Source organism: Aythya marila, assembly GCF_965140915.1.
Source record: "Aythya marila genome assembly, contig: HAP1_HAP1_SCAFFOLD_1046, whole genome shotgun sequence".
Classification (NCBI taxonomy): Eukaryota; Metazoa; Chordata; class Aves; order Anseriformes; family Anatidae; genus Aythya; species Aythya marila.
The window spans coordinates 873-14,350 of NW_028137662.1; the positions used below are offsets into that span (position 1 = coordinate 873).

At 61.7% G+C, this 13,478-nt stretch overlaps 1 protein-coding gene across 1 annotated transcript; it reads left to right on the forward strand.

Moving 5' to 3' along the window:
• Positions 1-9,914: 9,914 nt before the first annotated feature.
• On the forward strand, positions 9,915-11,959 carry LOC309890660 (uncharacterized protein; the record flags this gene model as incomplete). The annotated part of the gene is made up of 2 exons (XM_082785082.1): positions 9,915-10,053; positions 10,711-11,959. Exon 2 carries the CDS (start codon positions 10,994-10,996, stop codon positions 11,957-11,959), a length of 966 nt encoding a protein of 321 aa, XP_082641208.1. The 5' UTR covers positions 9,915-10,053; positions 10,711-10,993.
• Positions 11,960-13,478: the final 1,519 nt, after the last annotated feature.

Consider the following 13,478-nt stretch of genomic DNA (forward strand, 5'->3'; position numbering starts at 1 on the left):
CAAGACCCCCCCCAAAAATCCCAAGAGCTCCCCCAAATCCTTGGGACCCCCCCAAAAAATCCCAAGACCCCCCCAAAAAAAATCCCAAAACCCTCCAAAAAATCCCAGAAACCCCCCAAAAAAATCCCAATCCCCCCCAAAAAATCCCAATCCCACCCCAAATCTTTAACCCCATCCCAAATCCTAATCCCCCCCAAAAATCCTAATCCCCCCCCAAAATCCCAATCCCACCCCAAATCCTAATCCCCCCAAAAATCCTTAATCCCACCCCAAATCCTAATCCCCCCCCCAAATCCCGCGTCCCCTGTCCCCACCCCAGCCCCAGGGGACCCCACCCTGGGCGCTGCCGGCGCCGCCCTGACCCCAATCCCTTTGGGGTGGGGGGGGGGGGGGACAAGGGGGTGACCCCAAAAGGGACACGCCCCCAGGTGACCCTAAAAGGGGCGCTGGTGACCCCCAGGTGACCCCAAAAGGGTCACGGGCACCCGGTGACCCCAATGTGACCCCAAAAGGGACACGGGTCCTTGGTGGCCTTGGGGTGGCCCTAAAGGGAATTTGGGGTCCCCGAAGGGGTCTTGGGGTCCCCAGGTGACCCCAAAAGGGTCACGGGCACCCGGTGACCCCAATGTGACCCCAATGTCCCAGGGGGACATTTTGGGGTCTTGGGGGGCATTTTGGGGTACCGGGGGGACGTTTTGGGGTGTTGTGGGACACTTTGGGGTCCCATGGGGACATTTTGGGATCTTGGGGGACACTTTGGGGTCCCAGAGGGACATTTTGGGGTCTTGGGGGACATTTGGGGGTCTTGGGGGTCATTTTGGGGTCCTGGGGGACATTTTGGGGTCCTGGGGGTCATTTTGGGATCCTGGGGGGACATTTTGGGGTCTTGGGGGTCATTTTGGGGTCTTGGGGGACATTTGGGGGTCCTGGGGGTCATTTTGGGGTCCTGGGGGGTCATTTTGGGGTCTTGGGGGTCACTTTTGGGTCCTGGAGGGACATTTTGGGGCCCTGGGGGTCACTTTGGGGTCTTGGGTGACATTTTGGGGTCTTGGGGGCCATTTTGGGGTCTTGGGGGTCACATTGGGGTCCCATGTGGACATTTTGGGGTCTTGGGGTACACTTTGGGGTCCTGGGGGACATTTTGGGGTCTTTGGGGTCACATTGGGGTCCCATGTGGACATTTTGGGGTCTTGGGTGACATTTTGGGGTCTTGGGGGACATTTTGGGGTCCTGAGGAGATGTTTTGGGATCTTGGGGGACATTTTGGGGCCCTGGGGGGACATTTTGGGGTCTTGGGGGACATTTTGGGATCCCGGGGGGACACTTTGAGGTCCTGGGTGACACTTTGGGGTCTTGGGGGACATTTTGGGGCCCTGGGGTGACATTTTGGGGTCCTGGGGGTCATTTTGGGGTCTTGGGGGTCACGTTGGGATCCTAGGGGGACATTTTGGGGTCTTGGGGGACATTTGGGGGTTCTGGGGGTCATTTTGGGGTCTTGGGGGACATTTGGGGGTCCTGGGGGTCATTTTGGGGTCCTGGGGGGACATTTTGGGGTCTTGGGGGTCAGTTTTGGGTCCTGGAGGGACATTTTGGGGCCCTGGGGGTCACTTTGGGGTCTTGGGTGACATTTTGGGGTCCCATGGGGACATTTTGGGGTCCTGGGGGTCACTTTGGGGTCTTGGGGGACATTTTGGGATCCTGGGAGGACATTTTGGGGTCTTGGGGGTCATTTTGGGGTCCTGGGGGTCATTTGGGGGTTCTGGGGGTCATTTTGGGGTCTTGGGTGACATTTTGGGGTCTTGGGGGACATTTTGGGGTCCTGAGGAGATGTTTTGGGATCTTGGGGGACATTTTGGGGTCCCATGGGGACATTTTGGGGTCTTGGGGGACACTTTGGGGTCCTGGGGGTCATTTTGGGGTCCTGGGGGACATTTTGGGGTCTTGGGGGACATTTTGGGGTCTTTGGGGTCACATTGGGGTCCTGGGTGTCATTTTGGGGTCTTGGGGGACATTTTGGGGTCTTGGGTGACATTTTGGGGTCCTGAGGAGATGTTTTGGGGTCTTGGGGGTCATTTTGGGGTCCTGGGGGACATTTTGGGGTCCTGGGGGTCATTTTGGGATCCTGGGGGGACATTTTGGGGTCTTGGGGGACATTTTGGGATCCTGGGAGGACATTTTGGGGTCTTGGGGGTCATTTTGGGGTCTTGGGGGACATTTGGGGGTCCTGGGGGTCATTTTGGGGTCCTGGGGGACATTTTGGGATCCTGGGGGTCATTTTGGGGTCCTGGGTGACACTTTGGGGTCTTGGGGGACATTTTGGGATCCTGGGAGGACATTTTGGGGTCCTGGGGGTCATTTTGGGATCCTGGGGGGACATTTTGGGGTCCTGGGGGGTCACTTTGGGGTCCTGGGTGACACTTTGGGGTCCTGGGGGACATTTTGGGGTTTCGGGGTGGCCCTGCCAAGCGGGTCAAGCCCGGTGACTCAGGTGTCCCCGCTGTCCCCTCCCCGGGCGGTGGCACCCATGGGTGCCCCACCCCACCCCGTCCCCTATTTAGGGCCGTCCCCGCCGGCCCCAAAGTGTCCCCGATGTCCCCAACGGCCCCGGCCATGGCCGGGCCCCGGCTGCTCTCGGCCCTCGGGCTCCTGCTGCTCTGCCTCTGCCTGCCAGGTGGGACTGGGAGGCACTGGGAGGCACTGGGAGGGACTGGGAGGGGGGTTGGGGGGCACTGGGAGGGATTGGGAGAGATTGGGAAGGGATTGGGTGGGGTTGGGGGGCACTGGGAGGGACTGGGAGAGACTGGGAAGGGACTGGGAGAGACTGGGAGGTTACTGGGGGGCACTGGGAGGGACTGGGAGAGACTGGGAAGGGACTGGGAGGGGGTTGGGGGGCACTGGGAGGGATAGGGAAGGGACTGGGAGGGACTGGGAGAGACTGGGAGTGTGCTGGGGGGCACTGGGAGGGACTGGGAGAGACTGGGAAGGGACTGGGAGGGACTGGGAGAGACTGGGAGGGTGCTGGGGGGCACTGGGAGGGACTGGGAGAGACTGGGAAGGGATTGGGAAAGGATTGGGAGAGATTGGGAGAGACTAGGGAGGGACTGGGAGAGACTGGGACAAACTGGGAAGGGACTGGGAGAGATTGGGAGGGATTGGGAGAGACCAGGGAGGGACTGGGAGAGACTGGGAAGGGACTGGGGAGGGACCAGTAAGGAATCTGGGGGAACTGGGCGAACTGGGGGGAACTGGGAGGAACTGGGTGTGATTGGAAAGGACCGGGATGGGGACTGGGAGCAACTGGGAAGAACTGGGATGGAGACTGGGAGGGACTGGAAGTAAAGCCTGAATGGATGGGGAGGGACTGGGAGGGGAACTGGGAGGGACCGGGATGGGAACTGGGAGGGACTGGAAAGGGAACTGGGAGGGGCTGGGCTGAGGATTGGGCAAACTGGGAGGGACTGGGGTGGGAACTGGGAGAGAAGGAGATGGGTGGGAACGGACTGGGATGGGGACTGGGAAGGGCTGGGATGGATTGAGGTGAACTGGGAAGGACTGGGAAGGACTGGGAAGGATCGGGATGAACTGGAAAGGACTGGGATGAACTGGGATGGACTGGGAAGGACTGGGATAGACTGGGATCGACTGGGATGAACTGGGATGGACTGGAAAGGACTGGGATGGACTGGGAAGGATCGGGATGAACTGGAAAGGACCGGGATGAACTGGGATGGACTGGGACGGACTGGGACGGACTGGGATGACCCCCCTGTGACCCCCCCCCCCAGATCCAGGCGCTGCCGACGGCTGCGATTCGGGATCGCGCTTGGCCCCGCTGATGGCCGGGGTGGATCCCTGCAAGGATCCCGCGGGATTCCTCAGCCCCCAGCTGCCCTCCGGCGGGGCCGGATCCCCCGGGGGATCCTACAGCCACTCAGGATCCTCCGGGATCGGCTCGGGATCCTCTGGAGGATCGGGATCCCATGGGATCAGCTCGGGATCCTACGGGGGATCGGGATCCTACGGAGGCGGATCGGGATCCTATGGGGGATCGGGATCCTATGGAGGCGGATCGGGATCCTATGGGGGATCGGGATCCTCCGGGGGCGGATCGGGATCCTCTGGGGGATCGGGATCCTATGGGGGATCGGGATCCTATGGACTGCTGCCCTACGGGAGTGGATCCGGATCGGGGAGCTACGGCCCGCAAGGGGGGAGCGGCTCGGGATCCTCTGGGGGACTGGGATCCTACGGGGGATCCAGTTCAGGAGCCTACGGAAGCGGCTCGGGATCGGGCAGGCCGGGATCCCAAGGGGGATTTGGATCGGGATCGGGATCGGGATCGGGTAGACCGGGATCCCAAGGGGGATTTGGATCGGGATCGGGATCGGGATCGGGTAGACCGGGATCCCAAGGGGGATTTGGGTCTGGATCGGGATCGGGTAGACCGGGATCCCAGGGGGGATTTGGATCGGGATCAGGAAGACCGGGATCGGGTAGACCAGGATCCCAAGGGGGATTTGGGTCCGGATCGGGATCGGGATCAGGTAGACCGGGATCCCAAGGGGGATTTGGATCAGGATCGGGATCGGGTAGACCGGGATCCCAGGGGGGATTTGGATCGGGATCAGGAAGACCGGGATCGGGTAGACCAGGATCCCAAGGGGGATTTGGATCAGGATCAGGTAGACCGGGATCCCAAGGGGGATTTGGATCGGGATCGGGATCGGGCAGACCGGGATCCCAAGGAGGCAGCGGATCGGGATCCTATGGGGGCAGCTCGGGATCCTACGGGCTCCCTGAGTCCTACGGGGACGATTCGGGGTTCTACGGGGGATCGGGATCCTATGGGGGGGATTCGGGGTCCTACGGGGGCGGATCGGGATCTTATGGGGGATCGGGATCTTATGGGGGTAGACCAGGATCTTATGGGGGCGGATCAGGATCCTATGGGGGCGGATCGGGATCTTATGGGGGTGGATCGGGATCTTATGGGGGATCGGGATCTTATGGGGGTAGACCAGGATCTTATGGGGGCGGATCGGGATCTTATGGGGGATCGGGATCTCATGGGGGTGGATCGGGATCCTATGGGGGAGGATCGGGATCTTATGGGGGCGGATCAGGATCTTATGGGGGATCGGGATCCTATGGGGGTGGATCGGGCTCCTATGGAGGACCAGGATCCTATGGGGGCGGATCGGGATCTTATGGGGGATCGGGACCTTACGGGGGATCAGGATCCTACGGGGGGTCGGGATCCCAGGGGGGCTCCCAGCGCCCCGTGTACAAGAACCCCGGGATCCCCTTCGTGCCGGGGCTGCGGGATCCCGCCCGGATCGGGGGCTACATCCCCCTGCGCCGCGGCCCCCCCGCGGGATCGGGATCGGGATCGGGTTTGGGATCGGGTTTGGGATCGGGTTTGGGATCGGGAGCAGGATCGGGATCGGGATCTGGAGCGGGATCGGGATCGGGGAGCGGGACCTACAGCTCGGGATCCCAGGGGGGATCTGGGGGGGGATCCGGGGCGGGATCCGACCAAACCCAGTCCGGCTGCGGGGGCTGTGATGAGTAGGGGGCACCCCGAGCCCCCCCCGGCCCCGTTCGTGTGCCCCAATAAAGTCCGTGCAGCTCGGAGCCCGCCTCGTCCGTGTCCCCAAAATGTCCCCAAAATGTCCCCAAATGTCCCCAAGGTGTCCCCATGGCCCCAAAATGTCCCCAAAATGTCCCCAAAAATGTCCCCAAATGTCCCCAGTGTGTCTCCATGGCCACACGTGACCCCAAAATGTCCCCCAAAATGTCCCCAAATGTCCCCAATGTGTCCCCATGGCCCCCAAATGTCCCCAAATGTCCCCCAAAATGTCCCCAAATGTCCCCAGTGTGTCCCTATGACCACATGTGTCCCCAACATGTCCCCAAAATGTCCCCAGTGTGTCCCCATGGCCACATGTGTCCCCAACATGTCCCCAAAATGTCCCATTGGTGTCCCCAAAATGTCCCCAGGGTGTCCCCAAAGTGTCCCTATGGCCCCAAAATGTCCCCCAAATGTCCCCAACGTGTCCCCATGGCCACACGTGTCCCCAAAATGTCCCCACACGTGTCCCCAACGTGTCCCCACACGTGTCCCCATGGCCACACGTGTCCCCAAAATGTCCCCAACGTGTCCCCAACGCGTCCTGGCACCGGCTGAGCCTGCGGGGCCGGTCCCCACCCACGCCTGGGGACGGGGACATCGGGGCCGGGACGGGGACGCCCACGGGGACGGGAATGGGGTCATCGGGGTGGGACACTGGGGATGCCAACTGGGAGGGAATGGGGACACTGGGGTGGGACACTGGGGACGGGATGGGGACGCCAACTGGGATGGGAATGGGGACACTGGGGTGGGGACATTGGGGACAGGACGGGGATTTGGGGGTCAGAAAGGGGACGCCCACAAGGACAGGGGCACTTGGGACCAGTATGGCCCCACAGACACCAGTATGAAGCCTAAAGAGACCAGTAAGCCCCCAGAGGGACTGGTGGGAGGTCTATAGGGACCAGTAAGACCCCTTAGGAACCAGTAGGAGCTCCATAGGGACCAGTATGGCCCCACAGAGACCAGTATGGCCCCATAGGGACCAGTAGGAGCCCCATTGTGACCAGTAGGAGCCCTATAGGGACCAGTAGAAGTTCCACAGAGACCAGTATGGCCCCACAGGGACCAGTAGGAACCCCAAAAGCACCAGTAGGAGCCCTACAGAGACCAGTATGGCCCCACAGGGACCAGTAAGAGCCCCATAGGGACCAGTATGGCCCCATAGGGACCAGTAGGAACCCCATAGGGACCAGTATGGCCCCATAGGGACCAGTAGAAGCCCTAGAGAGACCAGTATGGCCCTATAGGGACCAGTAGGAGCCCCATTGTGACCAGTAGAAGCCCTATAGGGACCAGTAGGAGCCCTACAGAGACCAGTATGGCCCTGTGGGGACCAGTAGGAGCCCTATAGGGACCAGTAGGAGCCCCACAGAGACCAGTACGATCCCCAAAAGGACCAGTATGGCCCCATAGGGACCAGTAAGAGCCCCATTTTAACCAGTAGGAGCCCTATAGGGACCAGTAGGAACCCCAAAACCACCAGTAGGAGCCCTACAGAGACCAGTATGGCCCCATAGGGACCAGTAAGAGCCCCATAGGGCCCAGTATGACCCCATTGTGACCAGTAGGAGCCCTACAGAGACCAGTATGGCCCTATGGGGACCAGTAGGAGCCCCAAAGGGACCAGTATGACCCAGTATGGCCCAGTAAGGCCCCAGTAGGGCCCTCGGGACCGGGACCAGTTCCATCCCAGTGCCACCCAGTTCCCCACCCTGCCGTGGGCGGCCGCACCCGGGCTGGGCCGAAAACAGGGGCGTGGGGGGGGCACCTCCCGTCCGCCCTTAAAACCAGTGCTCCCAGTGCTCCCAGTGCTCCCAGTGCTCCCCAGCAGCACCCATGGGTGCTCCCAGGGCCCTCGGCATCCTGCTCTGTCTGCTCGCCCTGCTGGGGCCCGGCCGGCTCGGTAGGTGCCCTCCCAGTCCGGTCCCCAAACTGGTCTGGCCCTAAACTGGGAGAACTGGGATCTGGCCCTAAACTGGGATGGGGACAGCCGGGTCCCCAAACTGGGATGGGATGGGGGAAACTGGGACCTGGCCCTAAACTGGGATGGGGTGGGAACTGGGGGAACTGGGACCTGGCCCTAAACTGGGATGGGGACAGCCGGGTCCCCAAACTGGGATGGAATGGGGGAAACTGGGATCTGGCCCTAAACTGGGATGGGGACAGCTGGGTCCCCAAACTGGGATGGAATGGGGGGAACTGGAACCTGGCCCTAAACTGGGATGGGATGGGGATGGGGGGAACTGGGACGGGGACAGCCAGGGTCCCCAAACTGGGATGGAATGGGGGAAACTGGGATCTGGCCCTAAACTGGGATGGGGACAGCTGGGTCCCCAAACTGGGATGGGGTGGGAACTGGGGGAACTGGGACCTGGCCCTAAACTGGGATGGGGACAGCTGGGTCCCCAAACTGGGATGGGATGGGGGAAACTGGGATCTGGCCCTAAACTGGGATGGGATGGGGATGGGGGGAACTGGGATGGGGACAGCTGGGTCCCTAAACTGGGATGGGATGGGGGAAACTGGGATCTGGCCCTAAACTGGGATGGGGACAGGTCCCCAAACTGGGATGGGGTGGGAATGGGGAGAACTGGGACCTGGCCCTAAACTGGGATGGGGACACTGGGGTCCCCAAACTGGGATGGGATGGGGACGGGGGGAACTGGGACCATCCCTAAACTGGGATGGGCTGGGGACAAGGGGATGGGGACCCCAAATGGGGTCGGGGGGCTTGGGGACCCCCGGGGGTCCCCGTCCCCACCTCCGTCCCCTTGTCCCCAGGTGCCAGCGCCCGCAGCCTGCCCCCCACCACCCCCCCCAGTGCCCCCAGTACCCCCAGTACCCCCACCAGTACCCCCACCAGTGCTCCCATCACCACCCCGGCGCCGGCCCTGGAGGAAGATGAGGATGATGATGATGAGGAGGATGAGGCCGAAGGCCGCGTGATGGAGGCTTTGGGGCGCCTGGCGGCGGCCCTACAAACCCCCCGGCGCCGGGGGGGGGTCGCCCCCCAACCCCTCCTGGAGCTGCTCCCCGAAATCCGACAGCTCCTGGCCCCCACCCCCAGCCCCCCCTGAGCCCCCCCCCAATAAAAGGGGGGCAAATTTTGGGGTTAGGGGGGCAAATTTTGGGGTTAGGGGGGGCAAATTTTGGGGGTTGGGGGGGGCCCGGCTCAATAAATGGTTTGGATCCCCCCCCCCAAAAAAGGGGGTGTGTGAGTGCTGTGGGGTGGGGGGCTATGGGGTGCTGGGGGGAGGATATAGGGGATGGGGTATAGGGGGTGGGATATAGGGGAGGATATAGGGGACGAGCTATAGGGGACGAGATATAGGGGATGGGCTATAGGGGACGAGATATAGGGGATGAGATATAGGGGACGAGGTATAGGGGACGAGATATAGGGGTTGGGCTATAGGGGTTGGGCTATAGGGGACGAGATATAAAGGACGAGATATAGGGGATGAGATATAGGGGGTGAGATATAAGGGGTGAGTTATAGAGGACGAGGTATAGGGGACAAGATATAGGGGGTGAGATATAGGGAACGAGGTATAGGGGGTGAGATATAGGGGATAGGCTATAGGGGGTGAGTTATAGGGGTTGGGATATAGGGGATGAGATATAGGGGACGAGGTATAGGGGACAAGGTATAGGGGAGGCTATAGGAGACGAGCTATAGGGGAGGGTATAGGGACCAGGCTATATGGGCCGAGCTATAGGGGATGCTATAGGGACAGGGCTATAAGTGAAGGGGCGTATAGGGGCTGAGCATATAGGGGCAGGACGTATAGGAGCAGGACGTATAGGGGATGAGCATATAGGGGCAGGGCTTATAGAGGCAGGACGTATAGGGGCAGGACGTATAGGGTCAGGACCTATAGGGGCAGGGCTTATAGGGGCAGGACGTATGGGGCTGAGCGTATAGGGGCGGGACGTATAGGGGCAGGACGTATAGGGTCAGGACATACAGGGGCAGGGCTTATAGGGGCAGGACGTATAGGGGCAGGACGTATAGGGGCAGGACATATAGGGGCAGGGCTTATAGGGTCAGGACCTATAGGGGAAGGACCTATATGGGCAGGATGTATAGGGGCAGGGCTTATAGGGGCATGACATATAGGGGCGGGACGTATAGGGGCAGGACCTATAGGGTCAGGACCTATAGGGGCAGGACCTATAGGGGCAGGACCTATAGGGGCCCTGACTCAGCTGCCACGTCCCCAGGACCGGCTGAGCTGGCGGGGCCGCACCCAGGGGGAAAATTGGGGGGGGGCACCCAAGGGTGGGGGTGGCCCCCGCCACCCCCACCCTGACCCCACCCAGCCCCGGGGGCACCTATAAGAGCCCAGTGCTCCCAGTGCTCCCAGTGCCGCTCCCAGTGCCGCTCCCAGTGCTCCCAGTGCTGCTGCTGACCCAAGGTATGGCCGCTGGGCCGGGGGGAGAGAGCACTGGGGGGAACTGGGAGGGCACTGGGGGGAACTGGGAGGGCACTGGGGGGAACTGGGGGGCACTGGGTGATGCTGGGGGGGCACTGGGTGACGCTGGGGGGCACTGGGGGGCATTGAGGGGAACTGGGAGGCATTGGGTGGCACTGGGGAGAACTGGGAGGGCACTGGGGAGAACTGGGAGGGCACTGGGGTGAACTGGGAGGGGCACTGGGGGGAACTGGGGGGCACTGGGGGGAACTGGGAGGGCACTGGGGGTAACTGGGGGGCACTGGGGGGAACTGGGAGGGCACTGGGGGTAACTGGGGGGCACTGGGTGACACTGGGTGGGCATCGGGTGACACTAGGGGGCACTGGGGGGAACTGGAGGGCAATGGGTGAAACTGGGGGGGGCACTGGGAGAAAATGAGGGGAACTGGGGGTCACTGGGTGGCACTGGGGAGAACTGGGAGGCACTGGGTGTCACTGGGGGGGTACTGGGTGACACTGGGAGGCACTGGGTGAAACTGGGGGGCACTGGGAGGAACTGGGGGGGGCACTGGGGGTAACTGGGAGGCACTGGGAGGAACTGGGGGGGCTCCAGTGCACCCCAGACCCCCCCTGACCCCCCCCTTTTCCCCCCCCCCCCAGCATGGCCGAGCGCCCCCCCGCGCCCCCCCCCCAGCCGCGGCCCCCCCCCTCCGAAGCCCCCCCCGGCCCCGAGGACCCCGGCATCCCCGTGGCCCCGTGGCCCCCCCTGCCCGCCTGGGTGGACAACGGGGACAACAATGGGGACAACAATGGGGACAAGGCCAAGCCCCCCCCCAACCGCGAGGAGACCCGGGGGGGGCGCCCCTGAGCTGCCCCAGGGAGCCCCGATCCTATAAATGACCCTAAGAAGAGCCACGACCTCCCCGATCCTATAAATGACCCCATGAAGACCCAGGACCTAAATGATCCTATAAATGTCCCCATGAAGAGCTACAACCTCCCTGATCCCATAAATGACCCTACAAAGAGCCACGACCTTCCTGACCCTATAAATGACCCCATGAAGACCCATGACCTCCCCGATCCCATAAATGACCCTACAAAGAGCCACGACCACCCTGATCCTATAAATGACCCCATGAAGAGCCATGACCTCCCCGATCCTATAAATGTCCCCATGAAGACCCATGACATCCCTGATCCCATAAATGACCCTAAGAAGAGCCACGACCTCCCTGATCCTATAAATGACCCCATGAAGAGCCACCACCATCCAGATGTCCCTAAGAAGAGCTACGACCTCCCTGATCCTATAAATGGCCCTAAGAAGAGCCACGACCTTCCTGATCCTATAAATGACCCCATGAAGAGCCACCACCATCCAGATGTCCCTAAGAAGAGCTACGACCTCCCTGATCCTATAAATGACCCTACAAAGAGCCACGACCCCCCTGATCCTATAAATGGCCCTAAGAAGAGCTTCGACCTCCCCGATCCCATAAATGACCCCATGAAGACCCACGACCTCCCTGGTCCCATAAATGACCCCATGAAGACCCACGACCTCCCCGATCCTATAAATGTCCCCATGAAGACCCATGACATCCCTGATCCTATAAATGGCCCTAAGAAGACCCACAACCTCCCCGATCCCATAAATGACCCCTTGAAGACCCACGACCTCCCTGACCCTACAAACGTCCCCAAGAAGAGCCACCACCACCCCGGTCCTACAGATGACCCTAAGAAGAGCCACCGCCGCTCCGATCCTATAAACGACCCCAAGAAGATCCCCCGGTCCCTGTCCCCGTCCCCAAATAAAGGTTTTCCCCCGATCCCACTCCCGGGGCTGTTTTGGGGTCGGGGTGGCCGGGACGTGGCGCTGGTGACAACGGGGACAAAGGGGTGACACTGCTTCCACCTTTACTGGGGACACTGGGATGGGGACACTGGGATGGGGACAGGGACACGGGGTTGGGGACATGGGGCCACCACGGATTTGGGGACACGGGTTTGGGGCCGTGGGGACACCATGGGGTTGGGGACATTGGGTTGGGGACATTGGGATGGGGACATTGGGATGGGGACAGGGACACGGGGTTGGGGACATGGGGACAGGATGGGGACAGGGACACGGGGTTGGGGACACGGGGCCACCACGGATTTGGGGACACGGGTTTGGGGTCACGGGGCCACCATGGGGTTGGGGACATTGGGATGGGGACATTGGGATGGGGACACGGGGACACCACAGGGTTGGGGACACAAGTTTGGGGACATGGGGTTGGGGACATGGGGTTGGGGACACGGGGACACGGATTTAGGGCCACGGTTTTGGGGCCGTCCCTACGACAGGTCCAGGAGCTCCTCCGAGTGTCCCCAACCTGCAGAGGGGACACGGTGAGGGACGGGGCCGTGACCCCATTGTCCCCAAACGTCCCCATTGTCCCCAAACGTCCCCATTGACCCCAAACATCCCCATTGACCCCAAACGACCCCATTGTCCCCAAACGGCCCCATTGACCCCAAACGTCCCCATTGTCCCCAAACGTCCCCATTGTCCCCAAACGACCCCATTGTCCCCAAATGTCCCCATTGTCCCCAAATGACCCCATTGTCCCCCCACGACCCCATTGTCCCCATACCGGGGCTGCCGCTGTCCCCGATGTCCCCAAGGTCCTCCTGGCTCCAGCTCCTCCCGGTGCTCCTGGGGCACCCCCGGCAGCGGGGTCGCGGCCCCAAATTTTGGGGCCGTGGCCCCAAACCCTGGGACCACGTCCCCAATCTTCGGGGAAATGTCCCCAAACCTTGGGGACGGCCTCGGGGACCCGGCCCCGCTCTTTGGGGCCACATCCCCGGTCCTTGGGGTCCTTGGGGACGCGACCCCAAATCTTGGGGACGTGACCCCAAATCTTGGGGAAGTGTCCCCAAACCTTGGGGACGTGACCCTAAATCTTGGGGAAGTGTCCCCAAACCTTGGGGACGCGACCCTAAATCTTGGGGAAGTGTCCCCAAATCTTGGGGACGTGACCCCAAACCTTGGGGAAGTGTCCCCAAACCTTGGGGACGCGACCCTAAATCTTGGGGAAGTGTCCCCAAACCTTGGGGACGCGACCCTAAATCTTGGGGAAGTGTCCCCAAACCTTGGGGACGTGACCCCAAATCTTGGGGAAGTGTCCCCAAACCTTGGGGACGTGACCCCAAATCTTGGGGAAGTGTCCCCAAACCTTGGGGACGTGACCCCAAACCTTGGGGAAGTGTCCCCAAATCTTGGGGACGCGACCCTAAATCTTGGGGAAGTGTCCCCAAACCTTGGGGACGCGACCCTAAATCTTGGGGAAGTGTCCCCAAACCTTGGGGACGTGACCCCAAATCTTGGGGACGCGTCCCCAACCCTTGGGGCCACATCCTCAGCCCTTGGAGCCACG